General features: G+C 36.8%; 3 protein-coding genes across 6 annotated transcripts; 1 reads left to right on the top strand and 2 right to left on the bottom strand.

Moving 5' to 3' along the window:
* LOC137729034 (ATP-dependent Clp protease proteolytic subunit 6, chloroplastic-like) lies at nucleotides 1-5,347 on the bottom strand. The gene is made up of 9 exons (XM_068467854.1): nucleotides 5,190-5,347; nucleotides 5,000-5,067; nucleotides 4,750-4,819; nucleotides 4,058-4,259; nucleotides 3,849-3,914; nucleotides 3,079-3,219; nucleotides 1,304-1,357; nucleotides 302-394; nucleotides 1-132 (listed from the first exon to the last, which is right to left on the bottom strand). The coding sequence occupies exons 1-9, from the start codon at nucleotides 5,300-5,302 to the stop codon at nucleotides 85-87; spliced, it is 855 nt and encodes a 284-aa protein (XP_068323955.1). The 5' UTR covers nucleotides 5,303-5,347; the 3' UTR covers nucleotides 1-84.
* A 7,026-nt stretch (nucleotides 5,348-12,373) lies between these two features.
* Nucleotides 12,374-22,799, top strand: LOC137727637 (potassium transporter 7-like). Its single transcript, XM_068466462.1, has 10 exons — nucleotides 12,374-12,932; nucleotides 15,356-15,584; nucleotides 15,745-15,993; nucleotides 16,195-16,245; nucleotides 16,560-16,820; nucleotides 18,054-18,106; nucleotides 18,239-18,353; nucleotides 18,563-18,817; nucleotides 21,145-21,667; nucleotides 21,945-22,799. Exons 1-10 carry the CDS (start codon nucleotides 12,648-12,650, stop codon nucleotides 22,483-22,485), a joined length of 2,562 nt encoding a protein of 853 aa, XP_068322563.1. The 5' UTR covers nucleotides 12,374-12,647; the 3' UTR covers nucleotides 22,486-22,799.
* Nucleotides 22,800-23,759: 960 nt separating this feature from the next.
* Nucleotides 23,760-26,959, bottom strand: LOC137727636 (copper-transporting ATPase PAA1, chloroplastic-like). 4 transcript variants are annotated; one of them, XM_068466458.1, is made up of 5 exons: nucleotides 26,383-26,959; nucleotides 26,227-26,280; nucleotides 25,963-26,116; nucleotides 24,044-24,128; nucleotides 23,760-23,965 (listed from the first exon to the last, which is right to left on the bottom strand). In XM_068466458.1, exons 1-4 carry the CDS (start codon nucleotides 26,821-26,823, stop codon nucleotides 24,088-24,090), a joined length of 690 nt encoding a protein of 229 aa, XP_068322559.1. In that variant the 5' UTR covers nucleotides 26,824-26,959; the 3' UTR covers nucleotides 23,760-23,965; nucleotides 24,044-24,087. The 4 variants fall into 4 exon arrangements, with proteins under 4 accessions (XP_068322559.1, XP_068322560.1, XP_068322561.1 ...); XM_068466459.1 differs by having other exon boundaries at nucleotides 23,760-23,909; XM_068466460.1 differs by having other exon boundaries at nucleotides 24,044-24,122.
* Between the last annotated feature and the right edge of the window lie 545 nt (nucleotides 26,960-27,504).

Genomic DNA, 27,504 nt, shown 5'->3' with positions numbered 1-27,504 from the left:
TCAAATAAACTGGATAACCGATGACCGATCATAATTTGTAAAATATTGAAATTTTAAGACAAAACGAACGGTACAAATTTGGAATCAATATTCGGTTTCCAGCACGCCATCAATAAGCCCGAATTCCATAGCCTGCAATTTGAAAAAATAAAATAAAATAAAGGGCAGATTAATAAGCTGGATAGATAGATATGTAGTGCTGGAGTATTACTAGCTGCTGGAAATTGAAAAATTAATTTGGTTAAAAGAAGTTTATCGTATTTCTGTAATTGTACTGGGGTCGCAGAATTAACAACATTACCTCGGAAACAGATAAGAAACGATCCCTCTCAGTGTACTGTTGCACTTTCTCTAGAGATTGCCCAGTAAACGCAACATACATTTTGTCGACTTTCTGCATCAAATACATCAGGACACAAGACCAAATTAAAAGACATAATGTGGAGCCGATGGCACTCATAAATTTGATGAATAAAGCACAAAGAAATAGCTCTAAGGGAAACTAAGTACATGTTAGACACAGTATTGACAGAACCCTAAATCTCGAATTCCTGCAACTCGAAAAGCAATAATCACAGATGCAAAGTCTTTCAAACATTAAAAGGAGATGCCCAGTGGATGAGGATCCCGTCCATGCAGGGTATGAGTAGTACGTATTTTCTCAAAGGTCCAGAGAATGCTTTTTGAGTTTTTGGAGCAGTAACTGTTGTTAGAGACGTTCCTTCATTGTATGTGCTTCTCCTCACAATAGAACCACGCTACTTCAAAATGGTGGTTACGGCTGTATTATCTACCACTAACTGCCCCAGATAACCAAGGTTTGTCTGTCACTAAATGAAGACTAAACTAATGGCACAGTGAATTTATATGTAACAACCCAACCTCGAACAGGGCTGAACCTAAATTTAAGTTGTCCTGGTAGTACTGTGAGGCAACAGCTCTCAACACCCGCATTCAAATGGTAATACTCAAAATACCACATCAAAAAGAGACTTCCTTGGACACCAAGGTTTGTCGGTCATTAAATGAAGTTGCAACTAATGCAGTGAATTATTTACAACAACCCAGTCCCAAATAGGGTTGAATCTAATTCCAGTTTCCCTAGTAGCCCTGTGTGGCAGCAGGTCTCAACACGCCTTCAATTTGTAAAAGTCTGTAAGCTTTCAACTTTGACTTGATCAGAAAAATTATATAACAAAATTGATTATTCTGCTCAGTTTGATTTAAATCAATTAGGCTGCAACACTAATATATGATCACCAGAAAGATTTTCAAGAATACAACTAAGGGAGAAGAGACCGACATGGCGAGTTTGAACTGCTTCGTTCACTTGGCGCCTCACATCTTCCACATGGCCCTACAATAAGACAATTCCAAATCAATCCATGGATATAAAACAAAACGGATCATGTAGTAATTCGTATATAAAAAATTATTTTAAATTTACGGAAAATAATTAACAAAGAATCTGAGAATTTGAAACTAATAGCGTTAATGCTCGGACAATATCAATTTGTTGCATTATACATGGAAAAATCAACCACAAAGACATGAACCAATGCATTACTATAAAAATTCATGCAGTTATGATTGCACAGGAGAAAATAGGGCAAGAAACAAAAACGACTATAAAAACTAGATTAAGTAACAAATCGGTTATGAGATTATTAGGTCATTTACAACAGGAAGTCAACTCTGAGACCTTCGACGGTTCAAGGATGTAACATAGTACAGAGGTATTTAAAAAGATCAAATACAAAAACTAAACAAGAAGTTATCTTCTCACGGTAGTATTTCTTCTTCATACTTGTATTTATTTTTTTGTTGGAGACCTTCACACTTCCAAAAAATACATTGACGTTTAGGTAGTACGATAATTTTTGGTCAAACTCACAACACACCTTTAGTATTGAGACCGTCATACTTAATCAAACACTTGGTAGAACCAATAATGAGAGAATACCAAATTCAGCATTTCCATCATCATCTAAGGGCCTACTGAAGCCACCAAATTTTCTATCATCTCAAGCAAATGCAAGGATCAAAAGGAACATTTAAGAATTTTCAAAGGCATTAGTTCTAGGACTAAGAAATAACATGCTTCATGGTTAATAATATCAATCAGAATTGGAAAATAAGAAAAATGGAATCCTTAGGCCACAATGCATATACGATTCTAAGGGATTTTACAATATGAAAACATTTTACTCGAACTTCGATTTAAAAGCCAAAACAAATATATATTCGCTCTTTTTCCTGATCAGTACAAATAAAATGAAAAGAAATGTAATCAAGATCCATTTTCTGGCATGTCCTTGCTAAAAATTAGTGGAATGATGGAACTGCAATATAGAATCCTAGGATCCAACCTAACATAGCCATTCCAATTTATTCTTAAATGCATGCGTTGTGGAATCATGAAAGTGTAAATGTAATCTAGAATCCTTGAATCCTAGAATCAACCTACAGAAAAATGTTTTACATGAAATGTATGCATTATGGAATGGTGGAAATGTTCAAAATGTTTTACACGTAATCTATAATCCTAAAATCCAACCTGCCGAGCCAGGTTAGACTAACCAAGTTCCAGCGTCTATGTCCTTGCAATATTAGTGGAATGATGCAAATGCAAGGATTGAAAAAAATATTTAGGCTATGTTTGAGTGGGGATTTCCAAGTCCCAAGGGATCGAGACGAAGTTGGTAAGGATGGATCATAAAATGTTTAGGAGGGATTAGAAAAATACCACATGAGCATTCCAAATCCCGCTCATGTAACTGCTCCATGAGACATGAGATTTGAGATTTCTATATCATTATATTCATTACCAAACTTTGATTTTTAAATGATACTACATAATTAATTAACATATGGTACAGAAAGAAGTTAGGTCTTCCCTCCATACCCAAAACTGATAACAGCACAAGATAGGAAAGACACCTAAAAGAATAGACCATCAAAATACAATTTACTTTTACTTCTTGTCATATAGCCCATTAATTCACATCCTCCTGCCCTCTTATAAGCATCTTCTTAATAACAAAATAGGCAAGCCGTCCGAAAAAAGTTGATTCATACCCCACAACCACTCTGTGGTTGGTGTATCATGATTCGTGCATTTGGCATCGCATAGCGCATTCCCTTTTCTCCCCCAGCAAGAAGAAGTGCTCCTTGGCTTGCAGCTACTCCGAAACATACTGTTCCTACCTTAGGTTTGATCTGATAACATAAAAAATCATTTAATGCAAACAGAACATAATTGATAAATAAAACTATTTCTTGTTTGGTGCAATCAAGCTATGGTTATAATTTTGTCTTGGTTTTTCTTTGTGTGTTTGTTTGCCTGATTATTACTTGGTTAAGTTTAATGCAAACTTAATCAGAATGGCGAATGTTAAAGTTAGTTTAAATGCTACTTGAGCCTAATCACCTCCTCAGGGCTACTGTGACAACAATCTAAACCGTAATTTCAATATAGGAGTTTGATGACAAATTGATGATGTAACAAATAGGAATGAATGAAAATGCAATAAAGAAGAGAGCAAATGTTCTGTTTTGGTCCGCTCTCATGTCTTCTGTTTCTAATTAATTTAGACTTATTCCTTTCTCTACTGTCTGCTGGCATTAGAAGTCCAGAGTGTTGTATCAAAAATATTTTAGAAGGGGTTTGATTCCCTCTTTCATATCTCTTATTTCTTATAATGGGGTACTTTACCACTCCTTTTTCTATGTTGTTTTATTGTCTCTGTTGCAATACAATTTTCTTTATCCACAACAAAGTGCAAAGAAATGTGATAAAAATTTGGAAGGAAAAAAAAAAGAAAGATGACGAAGCTTCATGACATTACCCAAGACATGCAGTCATAAATTGCCAAAACAGAGTATGTACTCCCACCAGGGCAGTTCAAATACACCTGAAATGATACAGGATAAAGTCACAATCTCTGAAAGAAACCGACTTTGACATGTTAAAACTTTAGCCATGCTGAATCAATTGAAAGAGGGGGGGGGGGGGGTGCCTGCGGAGGGGAGAAGGGGAGAAAGTGTAAGTACACACCAGTATATCTGAATTCTCATCAATAGTAGCCAAAGTCACAAGCTGGGATATGACTCGTTGAGCCACCGCTGAAGTGACTGGCTGCCCAATGAAGATTATACGGTTCCTGAATAATACAGAAGAGAGATCCAATGGTCCACCTGGGGTCATCACAGCTGGGAGTATGGGTGGATTCCCTTTTTTGGCTTCTATTGCACCATAACTAAAAAAATTCACAAACTTTTAATCCTATCTAAAGATAATAGAAGACATCATTCAACATACACGCATGAGTAGAATTCAAGAGCCTTGAAGGACAGAAATTGATAGAATTATTTTCCGTTGAAATTCTAACGAGTTTAAAAAACATATCATGACCCAGTTAAAAAAAGATTTTTGGCCCTAACCTATTTTCATCAATTCACCCTCAGTTATCAATATCATTGAATGAATATATGCATTCGTTTCCAAGGACTTTGCATAACTTGTGACCTGATGGATGTAAAAACAAAAAGCCATTTCAACCTATTTTGATTCATAAAGGAACAGAAACACAGAGTGTGTGCAGGCAAAAATCATCTCCCAAGATAAAACTACCCCGTTATGAATACAATATCATGTGAAAATCAATAGAAATATAGTCTGAAAACGCACTTTAAATAAAATCGAAAAGAAAATTCTATCAATTATGCAAAAGGGCACGAGTTATAGACCTTGTACTAGTATCACCAAAATCGTTGCCGTCAAGCTTTAGAGGTGACCCACAAGTTCTACTTGATAATCCTGGAAACAGCAATACGTTTAGAATTTAATCTAGTCTGCAAAACTGAATATAAACTCCAAATAAATAGCCAAATGCAAGTAATTATCGAATAAATGACCGAAATCACGGATTAAGCTCAAACATTGAACAATTGGGTCTCTTACTCTATGGAAATAATGTAATTAGTAAAGAGAAATTACCACTGGTTGCTAAAGAATCGCCGTACGGAGTGTGCAAGGCAGAGACTGTGGACTTTGGCGTCGAATTTCTGCACCACCACCACAAAACATGAACAAACAACAAACAAATATATCATCATATAAAATGAAAACTGTAAAAATTAAAAAAAAAATTAAAAATTGAAAGATAATCCTCTGCATTTGTTCGTACCTGAGACTGAGACTGAGAGGCAATGAAGGAAGAGATGTTGAGTTACTACGGCGGCAAGAACCCAATGAAAAGCTCAGCCTTGGAGGGGCTGAGAAACCTGCTAATGCTACCATTTCGACTCACTCAGAGAGACACAGAGAGAGCGAGCAGATTAGGAGGATTTAGGATGAGCAAATCTGTGGGCTGTATGGCTCGGCCCATTAAAAATGAAACAGTGATAATCCTGTCTAACTGGTGCCGCTGGAAGGGGAAATTTTTACCAAATTACCATACCAACCGTCCTACCAACCATATCATATCAAATTATTACCAAAAATTTGTATCAATTGGTAATGGTACAGTATTTGTATCATACCATACTGTTTCGGTATGGTACTAGTATCCAAAACCAGTAACGGTGATATACCGTACCTACCAATATTATTAATATTATATTATGTATTTATTCATATAATTATTTGAGGGCAAAATTAATAATAATTATTGTAGAAGTGTAAAAAATGTAAAAAAAGAATATACAATCACTCATAGTGACAAACTTTACAACTTTCATGAAGAAGTCAGCTTCAAAATCCAACACTTTAATCCATAAACCTTAAATTTATATTTAACCGTAGTTTGTCATTTACGCTTTAATCTTCTTCCTGAATTTTATTTTTTAAATTTTATTTTTTGAAAACATGATCATCTGGCGAATGTAAGAAGATGAACAGTTTAGATCTTTGATATCACGTTTTGATATTTGCGGTTAACTGAAATATGAGTTGATATCATATAGTTTGTAGAAACTTTATAAACATCAAGCAATATTTTCACTAACTGTAAAACTCTGAACATAATATCAACGATCCAAACCGTTCATCTTCCTGCATCCTCTAATAGATCATGTTTTCAGAAAAGAAAATCCGAAAAAAAAAAAACAAAATTTAATGAGAAAATTGAAGCGTAAATGTGAACAACAATCAACGGTTAACTTTTGATCTATGATTTATATGATTATAATAGCGAATTTCAAAATTAAACTCTTCACGAAAGTTGTAAAATTTGTCATTACAGACCATTGCTAATTTTCACCCCTTTAACTGTTATTCAGCCAATTAATTCCTAATTGTTCTAATACTCAATACAGACATCCAAAGTTTGCTCATCTTTGCCTTGTGATCCACTCAAGAAGGTGAAAACATCACTTTGAGCACTTAGATGAGTCGATGTTATAGAGCGGCCCATGAATCAAACTTGCATGACTCGGAGGAAAAATAAAATAATTAAATGCTGGTTTGGTATTGACGTACTTTTATAAAAAGTGAGTATAAAAAGCGCTAGAGTTCAAAAAGATGTTTGATAAACACTTAAAAACAATTTATTTTCACAATTTTGGATGAAAAAAAAGTTGAAAATGTGAAGCAGTAAGAATAAGCTTATTTTCACAGCACAGCAAAAACAGTTTTTTTTTTTTTAAAGTACAACAATACTAAACCAGCCTATAAGAGCAACTCCAGCGTTGGAGCCCTCCCCCCTGGCAATACACTATTCAATCCACCTAATGAACAGTAACTGCCCTTAATAAACAGTAAGTAGCCCTGGCAATAGAATTTGCATCTCCACCGTTGCACTTCAATAGCCCTGGCAATAGGCAATAAAATATTAGTATTTTTTTTTTTTATAAAATAATACAAAATAATTTTAATTGTAATATCGGATAAGATTTTTAATCGTTCTCGTTGCGCCACGTGTCATTATCCGAAGTATTATTAAATAATACAAAATAATACAATTATTGGTGATGGATTTCTGATAAAATTATTAACCAATCACGTCGCGCCACGTGTCATAATCGGTTCACAATATTTGAGGATAGATTTCCATCAGATTTTTAACGAATGACGGCATGCCACGTGTCATAATCTGTTCACAATCTTTGAGGATAGATTTCCATCAGATTTGTAACGAATGACGGCATGCCACGTGGCATTATGCAGAACCTAATCCTTTCTGAATCCTCTATATAATCCACCATCCATCCTCACAAATCTCACACCAAAATTCTCAAGATCTCTATCATTATTCATAGTTTCTGCTTCCTTATTCACAAAAATCTGTATCATTATTCATAGTTTCTGTTGCTTTCTTTCAATGTCTTCTTCTTCTTCCTCAAGGATGACGTGGGAATACAATCAGGAAGAGGAAGAATTGTTTAACGAATCTGAAGCAATCTTCAATCACCAGAGGGTAAGAAATGAGAGGGAAGAGGATGAGGAGCGTCAAATGAGAAATGACGAAGTAAGAAGGGGCAGAACCTCACATTCTCGTCGAGTCATCCAAGCTGCGGCTCAAATCTGCAGGTCCAGCCGTTCCGGAAACCTTGATAGAAGCAGGCAACGACGAGGTATGGAACTCTTGGATGATTATTTTGTTCCTAATAGTGCATTCCCTGATACGTACATTAGTACGATTATGAAGCCGTTGATGAATATGAGCCAGACCCGATGAACAATTCAAGAACACGTATATATTGTGCTCATGACGCCACCGATGAGCCCGTGCAACATGAGCCATTACAAAGGGATGGACGTTACAATGAAAGGCTCATTCAACGATATACTGCATTTCAAATGCCAGACATGCACAATGCCCGACAAATTGACTTGATAGAGCACCAGTGGGCATTGAAACAAACTGAAGATAATTAAGTTCATTTAGTGTTTTTTTTTAATTTGGTATGTTTATGTTATTTTATTTGGTGTGTTTTATTATTTGGTATGTTTATGTAATTCTTAGTATATGTAATTCTTAGTATGTTTATGTTTATGTAATTTTTTTATGTTTATGTTTATGTAATTCTTAGTATGTTTATGTTATGTTTATGTATTTTTTTTATGTTTATGTTTATGTAAAGGACTTTTAATTAGAACGATGGACTTTAATAATGAAAATAAGTAAGAAGGCTTCAAGTTTAGTAAATAATGAAAATAAGTAACAAATAAATAATTATATTGAAAATAAGTAACTAGCAAATATATACATACATATATATATATATATATATATATATATAAGTAACAAATATAATGAAAATAAGTAAGAAGGCTTCAATGACACACCCCGTCCCGAAGGAGGGCATGCTGGCCGTCACGTGAGAGTGACGTAACCATTTACACAGTACGGAAGCTTTAAAGATACAATTTCTAAGATGAAACACCCAAAGGTGAGTCCTAATTTTTGTCCATTCTGTCAGAACACCGTTGGATTCCTCGTAGCCACCAAGCTCTGATATCTTAAACCTGGAGGGGCGCAAAACAAAGTTGAGTGGGTCAGCAAAACAAACTTATTCAGAACCTTCTTTTCTCTTTGAATATACTAACCCCTCGCCGTAAAACAAGTATAGTTTCCCAGAAATAAAGTATATACTCATATACGTAATATATCTCAAATTATGCTAGACAATATGAATGTATGTCATGCCAAGTATCATAACAAAATGCTCATCATCTCTATGTGAATATGATGGAATAACATATAATCAACTCAACATTCGGCTATAAACATAGCTCATACTCTTTCATTCTAATCAACTCAGCCCTCGGCTGCATATATAACTCATAATTAACTCATCATAATCAACTCAGTTATCGACTGCATATATAGCTCATAATCAACTCAGCCCTCGGTTGCATATATAGTTCATAATCATCTCATCACAATCAACTCAGCCCTCGGCTGCATATATAGCTCATAATCTCAAACTCAATAACTGAACAACTAAACCTGACCACGAGTCGGAACCACCTAAAGTGGTCTGTACGACAGGTCTGGGTGTAACGTATATATACGCTCTAGTGCTACGATCACGTGAAGGCTGTGCGAATAATCGCGGGTCACCTACGAGTCGGAACCACCTAATGTGGTATGTACGACAAGCCTGTGCACCTAGCTTGGATCCAAGCTGAGCATGGGGTGCGGGAGGTGAACATCACGTGAAGGACTGTGCCCTGCTCAGGGCGGGAGCACTAACACCGGGGGTGCAGGTTATGAGCTCTCAATCACATCTCTATCATATCATTCTTTATATCTCAATCATATAACAAACATATCTCGATCATGTCAAAATCGCATCTCAATTATATTTCAATCATATTTCATTTGTATTTCCATAGTATTTCAATCGTATTCTAAACGTATTTCATACGTATATCAAATGTATATCAAATGTATATCAAATGTAGCTTACCTGGATCTCCTCAGCACCATGCAACAGTATGCATAATTATGGTAATGCACATATTAAAATATGATGCATATATGACAGGATATTTAATTCGTATTTCTTTTAAAATACGTTTTCTGGTAAATACGTCAAGCATACGTATATATATACTGAAAAATAACTGCCCACTCACTGATAAGTAGCCGGGTCATAACCCTCACGCCTAGTTTGGTTACATTCGTCGTCCGTACAAGTTTCACCTATAAAAGAATAATTATAAAATCATCATTTAAACGCACATACACAAACATTCGTCAATAACTTTCTCATACGTTACTCAATTTGGGTGTGTGAATATACCACGGTGATCTACACGACGTCACGAACACGTGACAATTTTTAGAACTCAATTTGGAGCTCTCACGCGCCCTCACGAGCCCTGTATACGCGCTGCCCACGCGCGCGTCTTCTTCCTCGCGTCGCCGGACTGGTTTCGCCGGAGGTGGGTGTTTTGCCGGAATTTCTGGGTAAACTTCAAAGTGTCATAACTTCTTCATTTCTTAACCATTTTCGACGTACTTTATATCAAAATGAAGGTATTGACGAGACGAACACATCCATACCTGCCTCGACCCCTAACTCGCCGTGGATTCGCCGGAAAAAGCCTCGAAAGCTCCGGCCAAATTTGAACCAAGCTTTCCCGACGTCCAAACTCGTCCAACGAAGCACTCCGAGGCTCCTTGAGACCTCACTAAGACATCTACAAGCTTCAAAAGTCCAAAAACATGCTAGTTTAAGGTTTGCATGAACAGTACATAAATCGGACCACCTCGAATCGACATGAAAACGAAGGATTTCTCACCTGAAAATGGTATGGTTGTACTCGCACGAGCTTCACGAATTCAAAAATGCCCTTAGTTTCCTCGATCCACTAAGGTTTGGGTGAGTGGTGTGTTGTCCGTACGTTTACAGAAGGAAGAAGAAGAATGATGGAGGACTCGGGGAGAGAGAGAGAGAAGTGACAGAAAAGAGACAGAGGGAGAGGGAATCACGGGAGAGATAGAGACAGTGTGTGTGGTCCAACACATGCCACACCACACAAAACAACACTAAACGTAAATGTAACGAACTAGGGGTAAAAAAAGGTAAATTCACACATACGTTTTTATAATCTCGGGACGGGATGTCACATTCAAGTTTAGTAAATAATGAAAATAAGTAACAAATAAATAATTTTAATGAAAATAAGTAACTAGCAAATATATACATATATATATAAGTAACAAATATAATGAAAATAAGTAAGAAGGCTTCAAGTTTAGTAAATAATGAAAATAAGTAACAAATAAATAATTTTAATGAAAATAAGTAACTAGCAAATATAATGAAAATAAGTAAGAAGGCTTCAAGTTTAGTAAATAATGAAAATAAATAACAAATAAATAATTTTAATGAAAATAAGTAACTAGCAAATATATACATATATATATAAGTAACAAATATATATATATATATATATATATTTATATGTAGAGTTCCAAGTTTAGTAAATAAATAATACAAACAAACAAATAAATAAATAATACAAACAACATAATTATAATGTAACAAATAAGTAACAATAAATAATAAATTGTTACCTGATCCGAGTAATTTTCTCCACTTCGAATATTACTACTAGCTTGTGCCAAAGCGTCTCTCCACGTACTAAACGATTGGCTAAATAATTTCCAACGACTGGACATCGATTCTTTGGTTCTTTTCCCACCAATTTTCTCAAGAAAACTGGTATGAATAAGACTCCACATTTCTCGCAACTGCATCTCATTACCCGTAAGCGAACTATGGGTAACTTCAACCCAGCTAGTACATAACGCAACATCTTCAATAAGCGACCAATTCGTACCTGCACCAGTGGTCATTTTGTTGAAAAAAAATGGATTCAAACTTTGAGACAAAGAAAGGAATATGATTGAAAGTAGTTGAGAAAATATGAAATTGTTGTGTAAGGTAGATGATAATGAGAAGGTATTTATAGAAAAGTAAAAAAAAAAATTTTCAGATTTTTCAGATATTTTTTTGAATTTTTTTAAAAATTTTATTCAATTAATTAATCTCTGCCGTTGGATTTAAAAAAATTTGAATTCCAACGCGCCAGATTGTGCCACGTGTCACAACGGTAACTTTTCAGATTTTTAAAACTATTTTTTCATTTATTTTTTAATTTATAAAGCATTTTAATATCCACCGTTGATCTCAGATCGAACGGTGGATATTAAATCTGATTTTTTTTTTCCGTTGAGATCTAACGGTCCACATTAAGTGACCGTTAGGATCTAACGCACCGTGGGAAGCCACGTGGCTTCCCAACGGTAACTGACATTTGATTTTTTTTTCTGACTTTTGTGTCGGGACGCGCCCCCACGCGTGGGTGGGGTGCACGCACCTGACACAAAAAAAAATAAAATAATGCGCTGACGCCACCCTGGCGTCAGCATTGCGTCACCCCCACCTCGGGCTCAAGGGCTGGCAATCCCTCACGGGCCCTTTGCTCGAGCTTCCCCCTTCCACCGGGTTGGGTCACGCTGGAGGCCTTCCACCGGCTCTCGGGCCATTGTTTTGGAGCCTGTCCCCCGAGTAATTCCCAACTGTGGGAATGCTCTAATGGTGGTGGATTTTAAAGAAGTGCCAAAAGTCAATTTACGTTTTTTAAAAGTTCACTGGTTATCAAGCGAGAAACATGAACTAAATAATATGAAAATTTGAACATTTAAAAAAGAAATTAGTTATTTATAAAAGTTTCATGATGAAAGTTACCAGTTTGGACGTCGCTCCTTGGACCGGCCTGACGCAGCGCAAATCTAAACCAGTTTGAACCGGCCGGATACATTGGAATCTGGACCGGACATGCATACAGCAACTGGCAAGCAGTTAAAAGAAAGATGGTCTATCGCCAGCTAATACACAATTTAACATTCTCCAGTTTAAGCTCGTAGCGTGAGAAACTGAGATGTTGAAGCTGAACCCCATATTTAGCCAAAAAGAACCAAATTCCCCCAACAATTTCCTTAAAATTCACCAAAAAAAAAATTTCATTCCAATTTTCCCCAATTTTCCACATATGCCAAACCCTACAATTTTCCATCACTTTCCTCCCATCCAATCACCCTCCCCCACAAAATTCCACTCCACCATTCCCCAATCCTAGTCCCTCTTCACAATTACGCACACTCTACAGTTGTTGTCATTGATCGATGGAGGAGGAGGAAGGTCCCGACAGGGGCGAGATCAATGGCGGACTGGCGTCCATGGATTCCATCGAGTCGCGGTGGGTCTTTCAGGACGAGGACGACTCCGAAGTCGACGACGAGGATGCGGATACGGAGGAAGATGCGATGCGTCGGACGGTTCTCGATTCGGAGGATGATGAAGAGGAGGACGATAATGCTGAGCAGCGCTTGATTCGCACTGGCCCTCGCGTGGATTCCTTTGACGTCGAAGCGCTCGAGGTCCCCGGCGCTCACAGAAACGAATATGAGGTGCTTCAAACTCCCAATCTCTCACTTTTACTATTTACTTTGTCGTGAGCTTAAGACTTGCATTTCTGGATTCGGTCGAGTAGCCTCGCTCGTTCAGCATTGCTTTGTGTGATGTAGATCAATGCTTGTAGCCACTTTACTTTCCTATCATGTTGTGCTGCATACGTACATTATACATACGTGATACATCCTGTGTAGCTTTGTAGTTAGTTTTCGTTTTGGGAGATTCACTTATTGGACAATTATCGGGTGCGTATATAGACGTGTTACAATCGCGATTGACTGTACACGTGAAGCTGGATTTGTTGGTTTTATTAACCCTGTTTTTAATAATTATTTTAGTTCTAATGAATGTCTTGCAATGTTGATGCTTAGGCTCTAAGGAGGCATGTTTAGCATCCTACCCAAGTTAAGAAATTGTCACTTTTCAGAGCGTGGAGTTTAATTTTTACTTTGTGCTCTTTGGCTAGCTTGATTTCTGGTAGAATATGGTGCTAATAAAATAAACTGCCTAAGCATCTATACCATATACATTTTAGGATTATGTGTTTTTTCCGCTTCATATAAATTTTAGGATTATGTGATCTTTCCGTTTCATTAAGAAAATTCTGAATGTTATCTAAGAGCTCATGACCAAGGTATGAGTGGCTTTGTAAAGGTAAATTAGTAGCGGATGTTGTAATTGTGGTAAACACGGATGTTGTAATTGTGGTAAACATTAAGGTTGGATTATTTTGAATCTCTAAGCAGAACTTCAGAGCAGTTACATGATGTTGTGGGTGGGTATAGACTATAGAGAGGAGTATGGAAATTCATTAATGTAAAATGGCAGCTTTTAGTGAACATAAGTTACATTGTCATAAATTGCATACTTGTTTACCTTTCTAAGTTTGGAATTTGTGATGATTGGTGACTTTTTTTTTATAAAACAGAACGCTCATTCATGAATCACATACACCATTAGGAAGTACAAGTCATAAATCATCAACTCCAAATTTCAAATGATGAGCAATTATGACAATATAATCATGCTCAATCCACTCTTCTCCAAAAACGGAACCTTTTATTGAACCATCTCAATTTCTTTGGATGGCTGAGTTACCTAGTAAAGTACAGATGTATACGTGGATGGGGTCATTAAATTTTGGTATTTCTAGTGTAAGAGACCAGATTAGTTTTCTATGTGCAATAATGGATTAGAAAATGTTGATTATATTATTTCTTTATTGCCCAGTAGCTCTTGGACTGTGGCACAAGCAGAGATGGGGCTGAGTTGTATATTTGTTTTCGAAGTTTTTTTTTTTTTTTTTTTTTTTGTTGGAATAGGTTTTTCTTGGTGGTGAACCTCTTTTCCACCACTGGGCATTTCTTATGCTATTCTTTCTGTAACTCATTGAGCTTTTACTTAATAAAGTCTCAATTTCTTATATTCTCAATACTAGAAGGCTGGTAGTGTGCTTCATTTTTTCTTCTGGGAAATAATGTGCAGATTTTTTATGTAGTGCTGAATATAGATTGCCTTTCTCACTTTTTATGTTTCTAATCCCTTTGGACCATTATTTAATTGGAGTAGAGTAGTTAGAATTGGAAAAGACCTACAATAGCAGCAACTAGAGACAGGAGGAAATTTTTACTCAGTGATTTTCAAGAAGAAACCTTAGTTATGTTCTTATGTTTAATTTACTTTTTAAATCATCTGTTACTTTGTGCATATATGAAGAACATTGAGTTTTAGGTTTTTAGCAACTTGGTATTAATATTCAGAAACTTAAGTTGTAATCATAACCCAACAAGTATGTTGAACTTTCACAATGAACTATTACCTAGGCAACTCATGGTAACTCCAAAATTTGCTTCACAAAAGTAGTTAACTTGCCTTATCTTTGGCCACGGGAGAAAGTGGAATTTTTCTCTAATATGGATTAATAGATTAGTTTTCCTTAAAGTATGTCGTCTGCCTTAGTTCATTGTCTGCCATATAGTTCATAAGGAAAGTATCCAGGTTTTCTAATTTGAATTTATACATAGGTACGGTTCATCAAAATGAAATTTGAAACTTCTTTGCCTGTGTTTCTTTATTCTTTTCTTTTATAATTTAGAAATTTTATTTTTGCTCAACTGTTGAATCATGCTGATGTGCATGCTTATTGTGATTAGAATTTCTAATAATAATGTAGGAGTAATTTGTTTTAGGTGACAAAAAAAAATACTTATAACATTTGGATTGAGCCAATCAATATTTTTGTTTTTTAAGGAGAGGTCAATAAAGAGATATAGAGGAACGGGTGTTGACCTTGGTTGTGAGGAAGATTGTTTTATTGACCTTAATTTAAGAGTAAAATTGTTGTGATTAACCTACGGGAAATATGAAGTTATTTATTGACCTGAACCAAGTTTCCTTAATAATGTATATTTTATTGCAGGATTTCAGTCTTGGAAGGAAAATAATAATTGCTTTTCAGACCCTTGGGGTTGTCTTTGGTGATGTTGGAACAAGTCCATTATATACATTCAGTGTCATGTTTAGCAAAGCACCTATTAATGGAAATGAGGATGTTATTGGAGCAATGTCGCTAGTCCTATACACGTTAATCTTGATCCCGTTGCTTAAGTATGTGCTGGTGGTTCTTTGGGCTAATGATGATGGTGAAGGTATGCTGGATTCGGTAAATCAAGTCGTATTCTCTCTCTCTCTCTCACACACACACACACAGAGTACAAGCAAAGCTATTATGTATGCAGTTATTGCAGTACAACATCAATGTTTAGTTGAATGCATATTTTCTATTTCATGGTAATTTAACTTTTCCAGGTGGTACATTTGCTTTGTATTCATTGATCTGTCGACATGCTAAGGTCAGTCTTCTTCCCAATCAGCTTCCGTCAGATGCCCGGATGTCGAGCTTCAGGCTAAAGGTGCCATCTCCTGAACTTGAAAGATCTTTAAAAATCAAGGAAAGGCTTGAGGCTTCACTGACTCTGAAAAAGCTTCTTCTGATGTTAGTGCTTGCTGGTACTGCTTTGGTGATAGCTGATGGGGTTGTTACACCAGCAATGTCAGGTATTTGCATCATCTATTCTTATTCTGTTTTATCTTGTTGCAAGTTGCAACTATCAACCCATTATTGATGTGATGAAATGTGGTAACGCTGCATAGCTGTTTTAGATGTAGTGTTCTTGTTTTAAATCGTGAAGAGTGGGTGTGCCTAAAGTTTTTTATGTTTTGTTTACTTTGTGATTGTTTTTTATTTTCTTAATGCAGTAGTATCAGCTGTTGGTGGTCTAAAGGTTGGAGTCGAGGCAATTGAGCAAGGTATTGTTTATCCTGTGGACCACATATCAAAAATGGGTCTTAGCTGTCATGATTCTGTTGGAGTGCATCATACTAAAAAGTTAATTCTACTAACATCAATTTTAATTTTATTAAGAACTAGAAGATTTGCAAAATTTAAAGTTCTATGCTACAACACCACACTCTGCAAGCCATCTCCTCTAACCAAAATCATGACAGTGAACTAAGACCCATTTGCATCTGCGTTTGATTTCTTTGTTCTAAATATGATAGTTGGTTATGCTGTTTCAATTAAAGCGTACTTTAATTTACCTCCCTTTTCTATTTGTATGCAGATGAAGTGGTGATGATTTCGGTTGCCTTTCTTGTTATTTTATTCAGTGTACAGAAATTTGGGACAAGTAAAGTTGGACTGGCTGTAGGCCCTGCCTTATTCATATGGTTTTGTTCCCTTGGTGGGATTGGGATTTACAACCTTGTTAAATATGACAGCAGTGTCTTAAAGGCATTCAATCCTGTTCACATCTATTATTTCTTCGAGAGAAACTCAACTAAGGCTTGGTATTCTCTTGGGGGTTGTCTTTTATGCGCAACAGGTAATCAGTCTGGAAAAAAACTTAAGACCTTGGGGGTACATGGGAGTTGCTATCATTACTTTTTTGTAAATTTTTGCAACCTTGATTCCATTTTTAAATTGGCTCCACTCTTTTCTGTAATTAACTTTTCATTTTCTTATTGAATTGTATTGTCATCTTTTAGCTTGTGCTTGGATTTCATCTGGAATGAATTTCTATAATATTAAATTTTTTCTTCCGAAAAGTATACAAAATATCTTCATGTCTGATTCCCTGGCAATGTAATCCAGTCAGTAAAAAAGGTCCTTTAAGACAAGTTTATGCAGAAATATGTACAAGGGGTTGAACTATTGCCTAGGTATAAAGGCTCAGCTATAAGGGATTCAGTTTATAGAAAAAAGGATTTATGGAATTAGTGGCAGCATGGTTTATATGGCTGGTTAGGTTGCTCCCCTCACAATTGAAGCTAGACATGTACTGGAGTTAGGCTTGAAGAACTTAGAAAGTCTTTGGATTTATTTAGTAAAGCTGATAATTAGGTAGTATATCTTCTGAAACAATGGTTTTCACATGCCATTTTTAGTCAAAGAAATCCGCAGTTTAGTTCCTGCCAACTTTGGAAATAAGGGCACCCTTGTCCCATTGCTTTGACCTTGTGGAGAAGACTATTTTTGTGTGAGGTTATGCTATCCTTGGGTATAGGTATCTTCAGAATCTAGGGATGGTTCCTATGGACCTATACTGTACGACTTGAATTCTTCTGGACACTAGTGTTTTTTTTGGTCTGCTGCCATGGATATTTGTATTTTCCCGTCTTTGTTCAATTGTTTAGCTAGCATCTTCTAGCTAGGCTTGTCCTCTGTATTGTCCTGTTCCTTCGTATTGAAATAATGTGTGCTTACAAAAGATTTTAAAATGGAAAGAAACTGCTAACTAATCCCTAGCTTGCATTTTCTGTTTTCTTCTAAAAAAAAAAGAAACAGAAAAAAAAAAAAAAAAAAAAACCATGATTAGAGTGTACCTGAGGTTGCATAATTTAGGTATTGTATTATTGGAAAATGTTAAATCATGAATTATTCCATTACAAATGGGATGCTAACAGTCACTTACAAGAGGTGAAATATTGATAGAACTGTTTAATGTTTATGTAAATGGGGTTCAATTTTGTTTGATATTATATGAACTGGGAACCTATATTATTGGTTATAACCTACGTATTTTCCTTTTCTTTACTGATGTACTTGTATGTATCAGGTTCTGAGGCAATGTTTGCGGATCTTTGCTATTTTTCTGTACGATCAGTCCAGGTAAAGAATGAAGAATAATTGGTCTTTATACAATATTCATTTTGTTTATATGATACATCGAAGTGTCAGAATGTGTGGTGTTTACCTTCTGATTACTGGAACTGTAATTTACTGGGTATTTGTTCTTTTCAGCTTACATTCGTTTTTCTTGTTTTGCCCTGCCTTATGTTGGGTTATTTGGGTCAAGCCGCCTACCTTATGGAGAACCAAGATGGGGCTGAGCAAGCTTTCTTTTCTTCAATCCCAAGTAAGCTTCACTGGTGCATTTATCGATTTTCAAGCAAATTATGCAGTTAGGATTTTCTACGAATGTGTCAATAGTCATACTTATTTCACTAATTCTTAGATATATGATATATCGTTAATTCGTTTTAAGTCCCTTTGCAATTTTCAATTTGCAAGCATATGTTATAGATGGAAATTTAATTACGGAGAAATCACTCTCATTGTCTGCAGGTGGTGTTTTCTGGCCTATGTTGTTCATTGCTAATGTTGCTGCATTGATTGCTAGTCGTGCAATGACAACGGCCACCTTTTCATGCATAAAACAATCAATGGCACTTGGTTGTTTCCCTCGCCTAAAAATCATACATACCTCCCGGAAGTTCATGGGGCAAATTTATATCCCTGTCATAAATTGGTTTCTGCTGGTGGTTTCCCTAGTGGCTATCTGCACTATTTCAAACATTGATGAGATTGGAAATGCATATGGTAATTCTCATCATGTTTCAAAGTATATAGTCTCGTTATCTGTTCAGTTTTATTATTTGTTTGTTAACAAACTCTAGGTTTTATAGTTGGGTTTCCTGTAGCTATACTGAGTAAGCTTTTCCGTAAAAACAACTGTTCAGGTTTCTTTTCACCAAACTCTATAAAAAAATTTGGGATCCCCTCCCCTAATAGTACTCACCAAATGTTCACAGTTTACCAGACAACTTCATCAATCAATTGTCTTTTGGTTTCTGTAAAACATCTGTTGCACCAAAATGCCTTGTTGGAATTATGTTATTTTAAAGAATTTAATTTTTCTCCCTTTTTATTCATTTTATGTCAACACTATATAGTTTCCTCTCTGTTTTTATCTTTTTGTATTTTTATAAGATAGTTATGAAAGATATGGAGATATGAAAAGGGATTTGCACATGGTTGGAAAAAGCATATGATAGGGTCCCAAGGGACATTCTTTAGAGGATTTTAGAGAAGAAAGGAGTAGGAGTAGCATATATCCAAGCTATAAAGGATATGTATGATGGAGCAAGGACTGCCGTAAGAACTCATGAAGGACAAACCGAAAGCTTCCCCATAACTGTAGGGTTACATCAAGGCTCATCTTTAAGTCCTTACTTTTTTGCATTGGTAATGGATGAGTTAACGAGACATATTCAAGATGATATTCCTTGGTGTATGCTTTTCGCAGACGATATAGTGTTGATAGATGAAACTCAGGAAGGAGTAAATGCGAAACTTAACCTTTGGAGAGAAGTGTTGGAATCTAAAGGTTTTCGCCTAAGTCGGTCAAAGACAGAGTATATGGAGTGCAAGTTCATTGCAAACAAAGACTCAAATGAGTTAAGGGTGAGTAAATGCGAAACTTAACCTTTGGAGAGAAGTGTTGGAATCTAAAGGTTTTCGAATAAGTCGGTCAAAGACAGAGTATATGGAGTGCAAGTTCATTGCAAACGGAGACTCAAATGAGTTAGGGGTGAGGATTAGAGATCAGGAAGTACCAAACAGCAACCGCTTTTTCGCTACCTAGGATGTATTTTGCAAAAGAACGAAGAGTTGGCTGGAGACCTCAACCACAGAATACAAGTTGGATGGATGAAGTGGAAGAGTGCATCCGGTTTGTTGTGTGACTGTTGTATACCGCTGAAGCTCAAGGGAAAATTTTATAGGCTGGCAATAAGGCCGACAATGCTTTATGGCACAAAATGTTGGGTAGTGAAGCATCAAGACATACATAAAATGGGTGTAGGGAAGATGAGAATGCTTGTTGGATGTGTGGGCACACGAGAAAGGATAAGATTAGGAATGAGGATATCCGAGGTAAAGTAGGAGTAGCCAAAATTGAAGGAAAGATGAGAGAAAATCGATTACGGTGGTTTGGACATGTGAAACGAAGGCCTACTGACGCTCCGGTTAGAAGATGTGATTATGGGACAAAGGTTCAGGGCTGAAGGGGTAGAGGAAGAGCTAGGAAGACTTTGGAAGAGACTCTAAAAAAAGACCTAGAGTACTTGGATCTAATAGAAGATGTGACACGGAACCGAGTGCAATGGTGTTCTAGGATTCATATAGCCGACCCCACTTAGTGGGAAAGGGCTTTGTTGTTGTATTTTTATAAGATAGTTATCCTATTTTTTCTGCTGTGTTTTTGTTATAGCCATCGCCACCAAAGCTAACCTCTTTCCAGTTGCAATTTCTTTATTTTTAAAGTTCAAGAACATAGACAGGTATTCCAAAATCTATCAAGTTCCTTAGTTCACACTTTTTATTAATAAAATTATAATTTATAACAAATAAAAAAAATATAAAGATATACAAATTGGCATTGTAATAAAAATTTTGTGGTTAAAGTTCTCTAAGATTAAGGATCATAATAGATATTTGGAGTCTTTGCTGTTGAATGATTTCTCTTTGTAGCACATAGCTGGTCTGGTGCTTCTTGCAGGAAGCACTTCAAGTGCCTTTGGAATCCAAAAACATATTCTCTAAAAGCGGTTACAGTCATTTAAAAGCAATTCTCAAACATGCTTGTATGTGGTGAATAGTTTCTTGACTTCATTACAATGCTTATTTTTCTTAGGTTAGATCTACCTGACAGGACATTCCAAATATCTCTTTGGTTCGAACTCAAAATCAACCACTGATCTGGCATTACCCACTTGAAAAATAACATGCAGGCACTGTCATGAATTATTTCAACAGTTACCATCAGTTACATCTTCTTGTATCTCCGTGGATGAACTTTAGTTTTACATAAATCAATTTATATGCGGTTTTTTTATTTTTTTTATAACTATCCTCTTTTACTACAGGCATTGCTGAGCTAGGAGTGATGATGATGACGACCATTTTAGTAACAATCGTTATGCTTCTTATATGGCAGATAAACATAATCATTGTGCTGAGTTTCTTAATCATTTTCCTGGGGTTGGAGTTGACCTTTTTCTCATCGGTTTTGTGTAGTGTGGGAGATGGAAGTTGGATTATTGTGGTCTTTGCCATAATTATGTTTTTTATAATGTTTATCTGGAACTATGGAAGCAAGCTTAAGTATGAAACTGAAGTCAAGCAAAAACTTTCAATGGATCTGATGCGAGAATTGGGTTGCAATCTTGGGACAATCAGAGCTCCAGGCATTGGCTTGCTTTACAATGAGCTGGTGAAGGGAATACCAGCAATCTTTGGCCATTTTCTGACCACACTTCCTGCAATCCATTCAATGATCATATTTGTTTGTATAAAGTATGTTCCAGTTCCTGTAGTGCCTCAAAGTGAAAGGTTCCTTTTTCGGCGCGTCTGTCCAAAAAACTACCACATATTTCGTTGTATTGCCAGGTAACATGCTTAACACTTCTGATTTGGTAGAGTAGAGTGATTTCTTTGTATAATCTAGTGCAAAGTTTAGATCCATAATGTATTTCATGGATGCCAAATGGTGAAACCCGTCATAGGATATATTTATGCTTAGTAAGATGTATTATTTTGCCGTAGGCCTGACAACAAATGAAGCGGAAATCACTCATGTTCGCAGTTGATGTGTTTTTTCCTTTGTTTTCTTTTACATTCCTTCATGTCTAGTTACCTTCTGTATCTGCCGTTATGACTTCAACAGGTATGGCTATAAGGATGTTCGTAAAGAAAATCACCAAACATTTGAACAGCTACTAATTGAGAGCCTTGAGAAATTCATACGTAGGGAAGCTCAGCAGCGGTCACTGGAGAGTGATGGGGATGATGGTGATACAGACTCAGAAGATGAGACCTCTGTCTCGAGGGTTCTTATAGCCCCCAATGGAAGTGTTTACTCACTTGGTGTTCCTTTTCTTGCTGAGTACAAGGAGACGAGCAGGCAGCCTGTATCAGAAGCAAGCACATCAGAGGTGAAGCCAGTGCTTCCAGAAGATCCAACGGTTTTTGATTCTGAGCAGAGTATGGATAGGGAACTATCATTTATACGAAAGGCCAAAGAATCAGGGGTTGTTTATCTTCTTGGTCATGGGGATATTAGGGCCAGGAAAGATTCATGGTTTATCAAGAAGTTAATCATCAATTACTTTTATGCTTTCTTGAGGAAGAACTGCAGGAGGGGCACTGCGAATTTGAGTGTGCCCCATTCGCATCTAATGCAGGTTGGGATGACATATATGGTATGAAGGCCGATTTTGCTACCAAAATAAGGCCAATTTTAACCTTTACACCGGAGGCAAGACAGGCAGCTGGTGTTCTGAGTGGTTCTTCATGCGGCTCAGGACTTGTTCGTTGCTGCAGTTTGAAGACTTGTTCGTTGCTGCAGTCCGTGACCACAAGCTTCTGGAATTCGATTGCTGGCATTTTGGTCCACCGCTCGTTTGAGGATGTCGCATGGCCGAAGTTTTGTTACTTATTTGCGGTTATGCATCTGGGAAGTGTGCATTACGATGTCTAAGTTATGTGAATGTGATATATAACGACATCCTTCCACTTCAAATTGATTGCCATTCATTCATATAACTTTGTATATACATTAATTCATAGGAAACTGAATCAATTAATTACCTGCCTTCTTTGTTGATACTCTCGTGTTTTTTTTTTTTTTTTTGGGTCAAACAATAGGTTTGTTAGATTAGATGTCAAATTAGGGAGTGGACAGAGTTCGAACTTACGCCGTGATGCAAGGGCACCACTTCTTTTTATCACTGTGGTAGAAGATCACTTGCATATTCTCTTGTTTTTACTATAACCTATGCTTTTCCTCACCTCATGCTTTGTTTCTCAAAATTTTAAATTATTTGATTCCTTTTCACTACCACTTGCGTATTAAACAACGATGTATTATTTACCAAAATGTTACTTGCGTGATTTGTGTTATGATACCGAACAATTCAACCTGCTAGCAATTTCGCATTTGTTCAATTGTTTTGATATACGTTTTTATGCATATTATATATCAATGCTATAAAACACAAATAATTGCTTTCCACGTGAAGTAGGATTGCTACTCAAAACTTATCAAGGTAACATTCCCCTTGGAAAGACCCTCCAACCCTAGATACCTCTTAGTTGTTCACTTGTGTCATTAGTTATAAATTTGTAGTGAGCTAACTTTTAGGGTTGTATAACTACTTTCCTTGTATTATACGTGCACATTATCTAATTTACTTTGCCTCTTGAGGTAGGATTAGGAATGGGCAAAATACCCCGGGTATGGGTAACCGCAATTACCTGTCCATTTAAAATACAAGTAACCGTTTAGACAAAATAAACGGTTATGGGTATTTAATCGCCTGTGAAATTTAAATGGGTGTTTATGGCTATGGGTATTACCCGTGAAATTTAATTGTCTTATAACCGTTATTTGTTTTAGTAGGACAATTAGAATAGATAAGAAAATAAGATCTGAATTGACTCCGACCTAGTAAAACAAATAACGGAAACAAAGCATAAGAAATACAAGGCCAAATCAAATAGGGAGTAATTTATTTCTTGGTTTGGAAGAATGCTTACATCAAAAGCATATATAAAATCTCAAAAACAAATGAGTGCTCCATGACAGAAATGCTCCGCAAACTTATCCACCACAATGAGCTGCTGGTTGAGACTAAGGAAGCAAGTAGTTGTGAATCAGCAATGATTTTCAATCCTCTTTTGTTACATCTGATAAAACGGAGAGATGTAAGACATTATGCGCTTATACACGCCACTGAAATTAAATCCAACAGTTTGAGGAAGTACCATAAACTATTATGGTTCAGCCTGACAAGAAATCTTTCGCACTTCTATGGTGATATATCTCCTTCCGTAGCTCCCTGACCTGCCACTGAACCCAGAAAGCTTCACATAAATCATTTGGAAACCCCAAGCAGGCGAATATATATACATGCTCTTATTTTAAAGTTATGGGGTTCTAATTGGACAACCAGAAGTAAAGAAACAACGCTCGAAGGAGAAAATAGATAATTGTCTGTTGTATTCAGCTGAACCAGTAAACTGCTGAGTGCTATTATCATTTCTCAAGCAGCACAAAACCTACCCCACTTAGTTTTTGTCCAACTTGTTTTGTGGATGGATGGCAGCTGAAACGATTTCAACCTTCAAAAGCAATTATAATAATAACCCAAAGTTTGCCAAGAACTTTGATCCTCAACTTCTCAAGAGGATATAGTAAATTCCATGGCATCACAATTTTTAGATTTAAAAGGAGCATGCTTGAGTACCAAGAAAAGAGAGAGTGTTGTGGCTTTGAAATCAAACGGAGATAGAAAAGAAACATTTTCAAGCAAGATCGATGCTTCTCATGTTCTTATGTCTGACTTCGTTTTTTTCTTTTTGCAACCTTCTCTCTTTGAGAATCAAGATTTCATTAAAGAACTAAAGCATAATAAAAGAACATAGTGGACCACAGGTCCACCAACAAACTGATTCAATCCTCAAAACAAAAGAAAAGTACCCTCTCACATTGCATTACAACTTGAAAAGCTACCCTACCCAATCTAATAAAACTATAGAAAATGATAGATCACTGAAAGCTGGAGAAACAGAAGCCAAAAATGATGCTCAGAACCTTACATTCCCACTATAGTTCTCAAAGATTTTTCTATTTCTTGCCAACCAAATTACCCAAAAGACAGCTAACACAGTGCAACTCCACAAAATGCTTGCCTTTTTTCCACCACCAAAACATACTCTTTTGACTTTTCACAAAAAATATTTGAAGGTGAACGAGGAATAACCTAATGGAATCTTGCTTCCCCACCCTAACTAACCATCACCAGTCTCAATGCCTATGGACAATGTGGAAACAAATGATTTTCAAATACTTCCTCCTTGTTGCACAAAATAAACCAACAAGGAGACGGGCAAAATGGTGATTTTCTTTGTACCAAAGCACAAGTTTTTCCCTCCCATGAACTATGATCCAAGCCAAAATATGAACCTTGGTAGCATCATTCGATTTCCAAATCACTTAAGCAGACTGGAACTCAGGAAGTGATTGCTTGTTACTTCCTAGACAGAAAATTTGAAATTTCTTAAAAGAGGACCCCTGATGAATCCAGTTTCCACTTCCTATCTGGCCTAATTTTGCAACTCAACAATCTAATGATGTCAGCCTATATCCTCATACGCAACGCAATCAACTAATGTGCTAAAAAAACTCTGAAAGCCAACATCAGAACAATCACCACTGAATGTCTGCCAATATAAGGTAATCTTAATCAACATCCTGTTGATATATCAAGAATTTCAAGAACGTCTAGCATTAAAAATTAGCACTTCGGTGTTTTTCAATAACTAAAAAAGTTTAAGTTGTCACCGATTCTTGCAATGTTAATCTAAACGGACTCTAAAGCAACACAGTTCTATTACACTTTTCCTAATACGTGTATAAGTAACACCGAAAACACACTTGAAGAAAATGATCCACAAACTTTAGGTCCCAAATCAATATGAACATTGATTGCCAAGTTTCAAATGTTATCCCGAAAAAACAGCAAAGAACAAGCAATGCCCTTGAAAAGTAAAAAAGACCAGCCATTACAAGGATTAACCAAACATACAACTTTCCATTAACTGAGAACCATGGAATTCACAGTTTAATAAGACCGATAAATAAAAGTAACAGACTGAATGCGAAACAATTGTGAAATTCTTACCACGAAGGTTAGACTTGAAACCACAACTGGTCAATTGGTTTGCAAGTGTCTCTCCTAACTGCTTTTGCCAGTTTGGTGTAGCCTTCGCTTCGGACACAGGACACACAATTGCCGTCTCTGTTGTGAGATTTACAGTCGCAGACGATACCTGTGGCTGCCATATATACATACACACATATATATAGGTGGTATTAAACTTACCTGAAACCTTGATAGCAAACGAAATACATGTAAATTTGAGGTAGAAAATGAAATGAAACTTACTTGATTTTCTAGAATTCGCTTCACACTGGCTGCACATCCTCCACATGTCATTCCCTGTCCAAGCAAATCACCAATCAATCAGATTGACTAGGAGCGAGAGAGAGGGAGAGAGGGAGGGAGTAAGAGAGAGGGGTTTTAGTAATGGTGTATTCATACTCCAACATCGAGAACAATGACATCAGTGGAGAGCGCCGAAACCTCATCTCCTCCAGCAGCAGCAACCTTGGACTTGGCGTCGCCGCCGCCGGAGCCTCCCTCGCCGTCACCGCCGCTGCCGCCACTCTCTCCACCAAAGCCACCATTTCCACCACCGGAGGCAAAAGAAGCAGCGCCGCTACCAACGCACTCTAAACGGCGCCGTAAGAGCGGGCCAACGACGCAGAGACTCCTCAGAGACGAGGAAGAGAAAGGATCATGTTTAGGGGCCTGAAAGCCGTAGTAGTTGGTGTGAACCGAAGTGAGGTGCCTGCGAGCAAGAAGACGACTCGGGAGGCGTTGACTGAGAAAGGTCCTCCTTTCCGGTCGGCGGTTGAGGGATTCGGAGACGGCGAGGAGAGCTGCCGTTGTCGGCGTCGCTGCGGACAATGTGGACTCCATTGGAAAATCGCCGCCTCTCCCCTCAAGCTTCAAGTTTCTGCTCTACTATCTTATCATATGAAGATAATCGCAGAAGATTTGAAGTCGCGCGTGCGTGCTTAATAATAACAGCTGCAGCAAATTCAGAGTGGAGCGACAGGACAATACTGTCACTGTGACAAATTGACAATTTAACAATCGAATCGAATGTGGTGGTGGTGGTTGTGCGTTTTAAATGTGAAAGATGAGTTTATCTGTTTATGCGGGGTGGAGTCAGCAACGACGGCTATCAGCCGAGGGGTACTGATATTTCTTAACTCTTATTTTAGTTCTTGATATCGAAAGTTTTGATATTATCTACCATCAATTATTTTATTTTTTTTTGTAAAAAGTTTTAATCTTAATTTAACGGAGATTTCTCACGTAAAGACTAAAAATAATTCGATGCGGACAATCTAATAGTAAATTTCAAAGATCAAAATAAAGAGTTATGTCAATCTTAAAGACTATTTTGGATAAAAATGTCACACCCTGCCCTCCTTAAGTGTAGGCGGGAAAGTAGTGGAAGTTTTACATGTGGACAGATGAGACATTGAGCTGCAAGATGCTCAGAATCTTTGGGACTTGATCATGGGCACATTAAACATTCTTGGTCAATTTGCTAGAGTTTTAATTGATTGTGATGTAGAAATTTTATGTTAT

This window comes from Pyrus communis, chromosome 3 (assembly GCF_963583255.1).
Source record: "Pyrus communis chromosome 3, drPyrComm1.1, whole genome shotgun sequence".
In the NCBI taxonomy this organism is placed as follows: domain Eukaryota; kingdom Viridiplantae; phylum Streptophyta; class Magnoliopsida; order Rosales; family Rosaceae; genus Pyrus; species Pyrus communis.
Note: the sequence above shows the minus strand (reverse complement) of the source record. Positions and strands in the feature narration are given on the sequence as shown.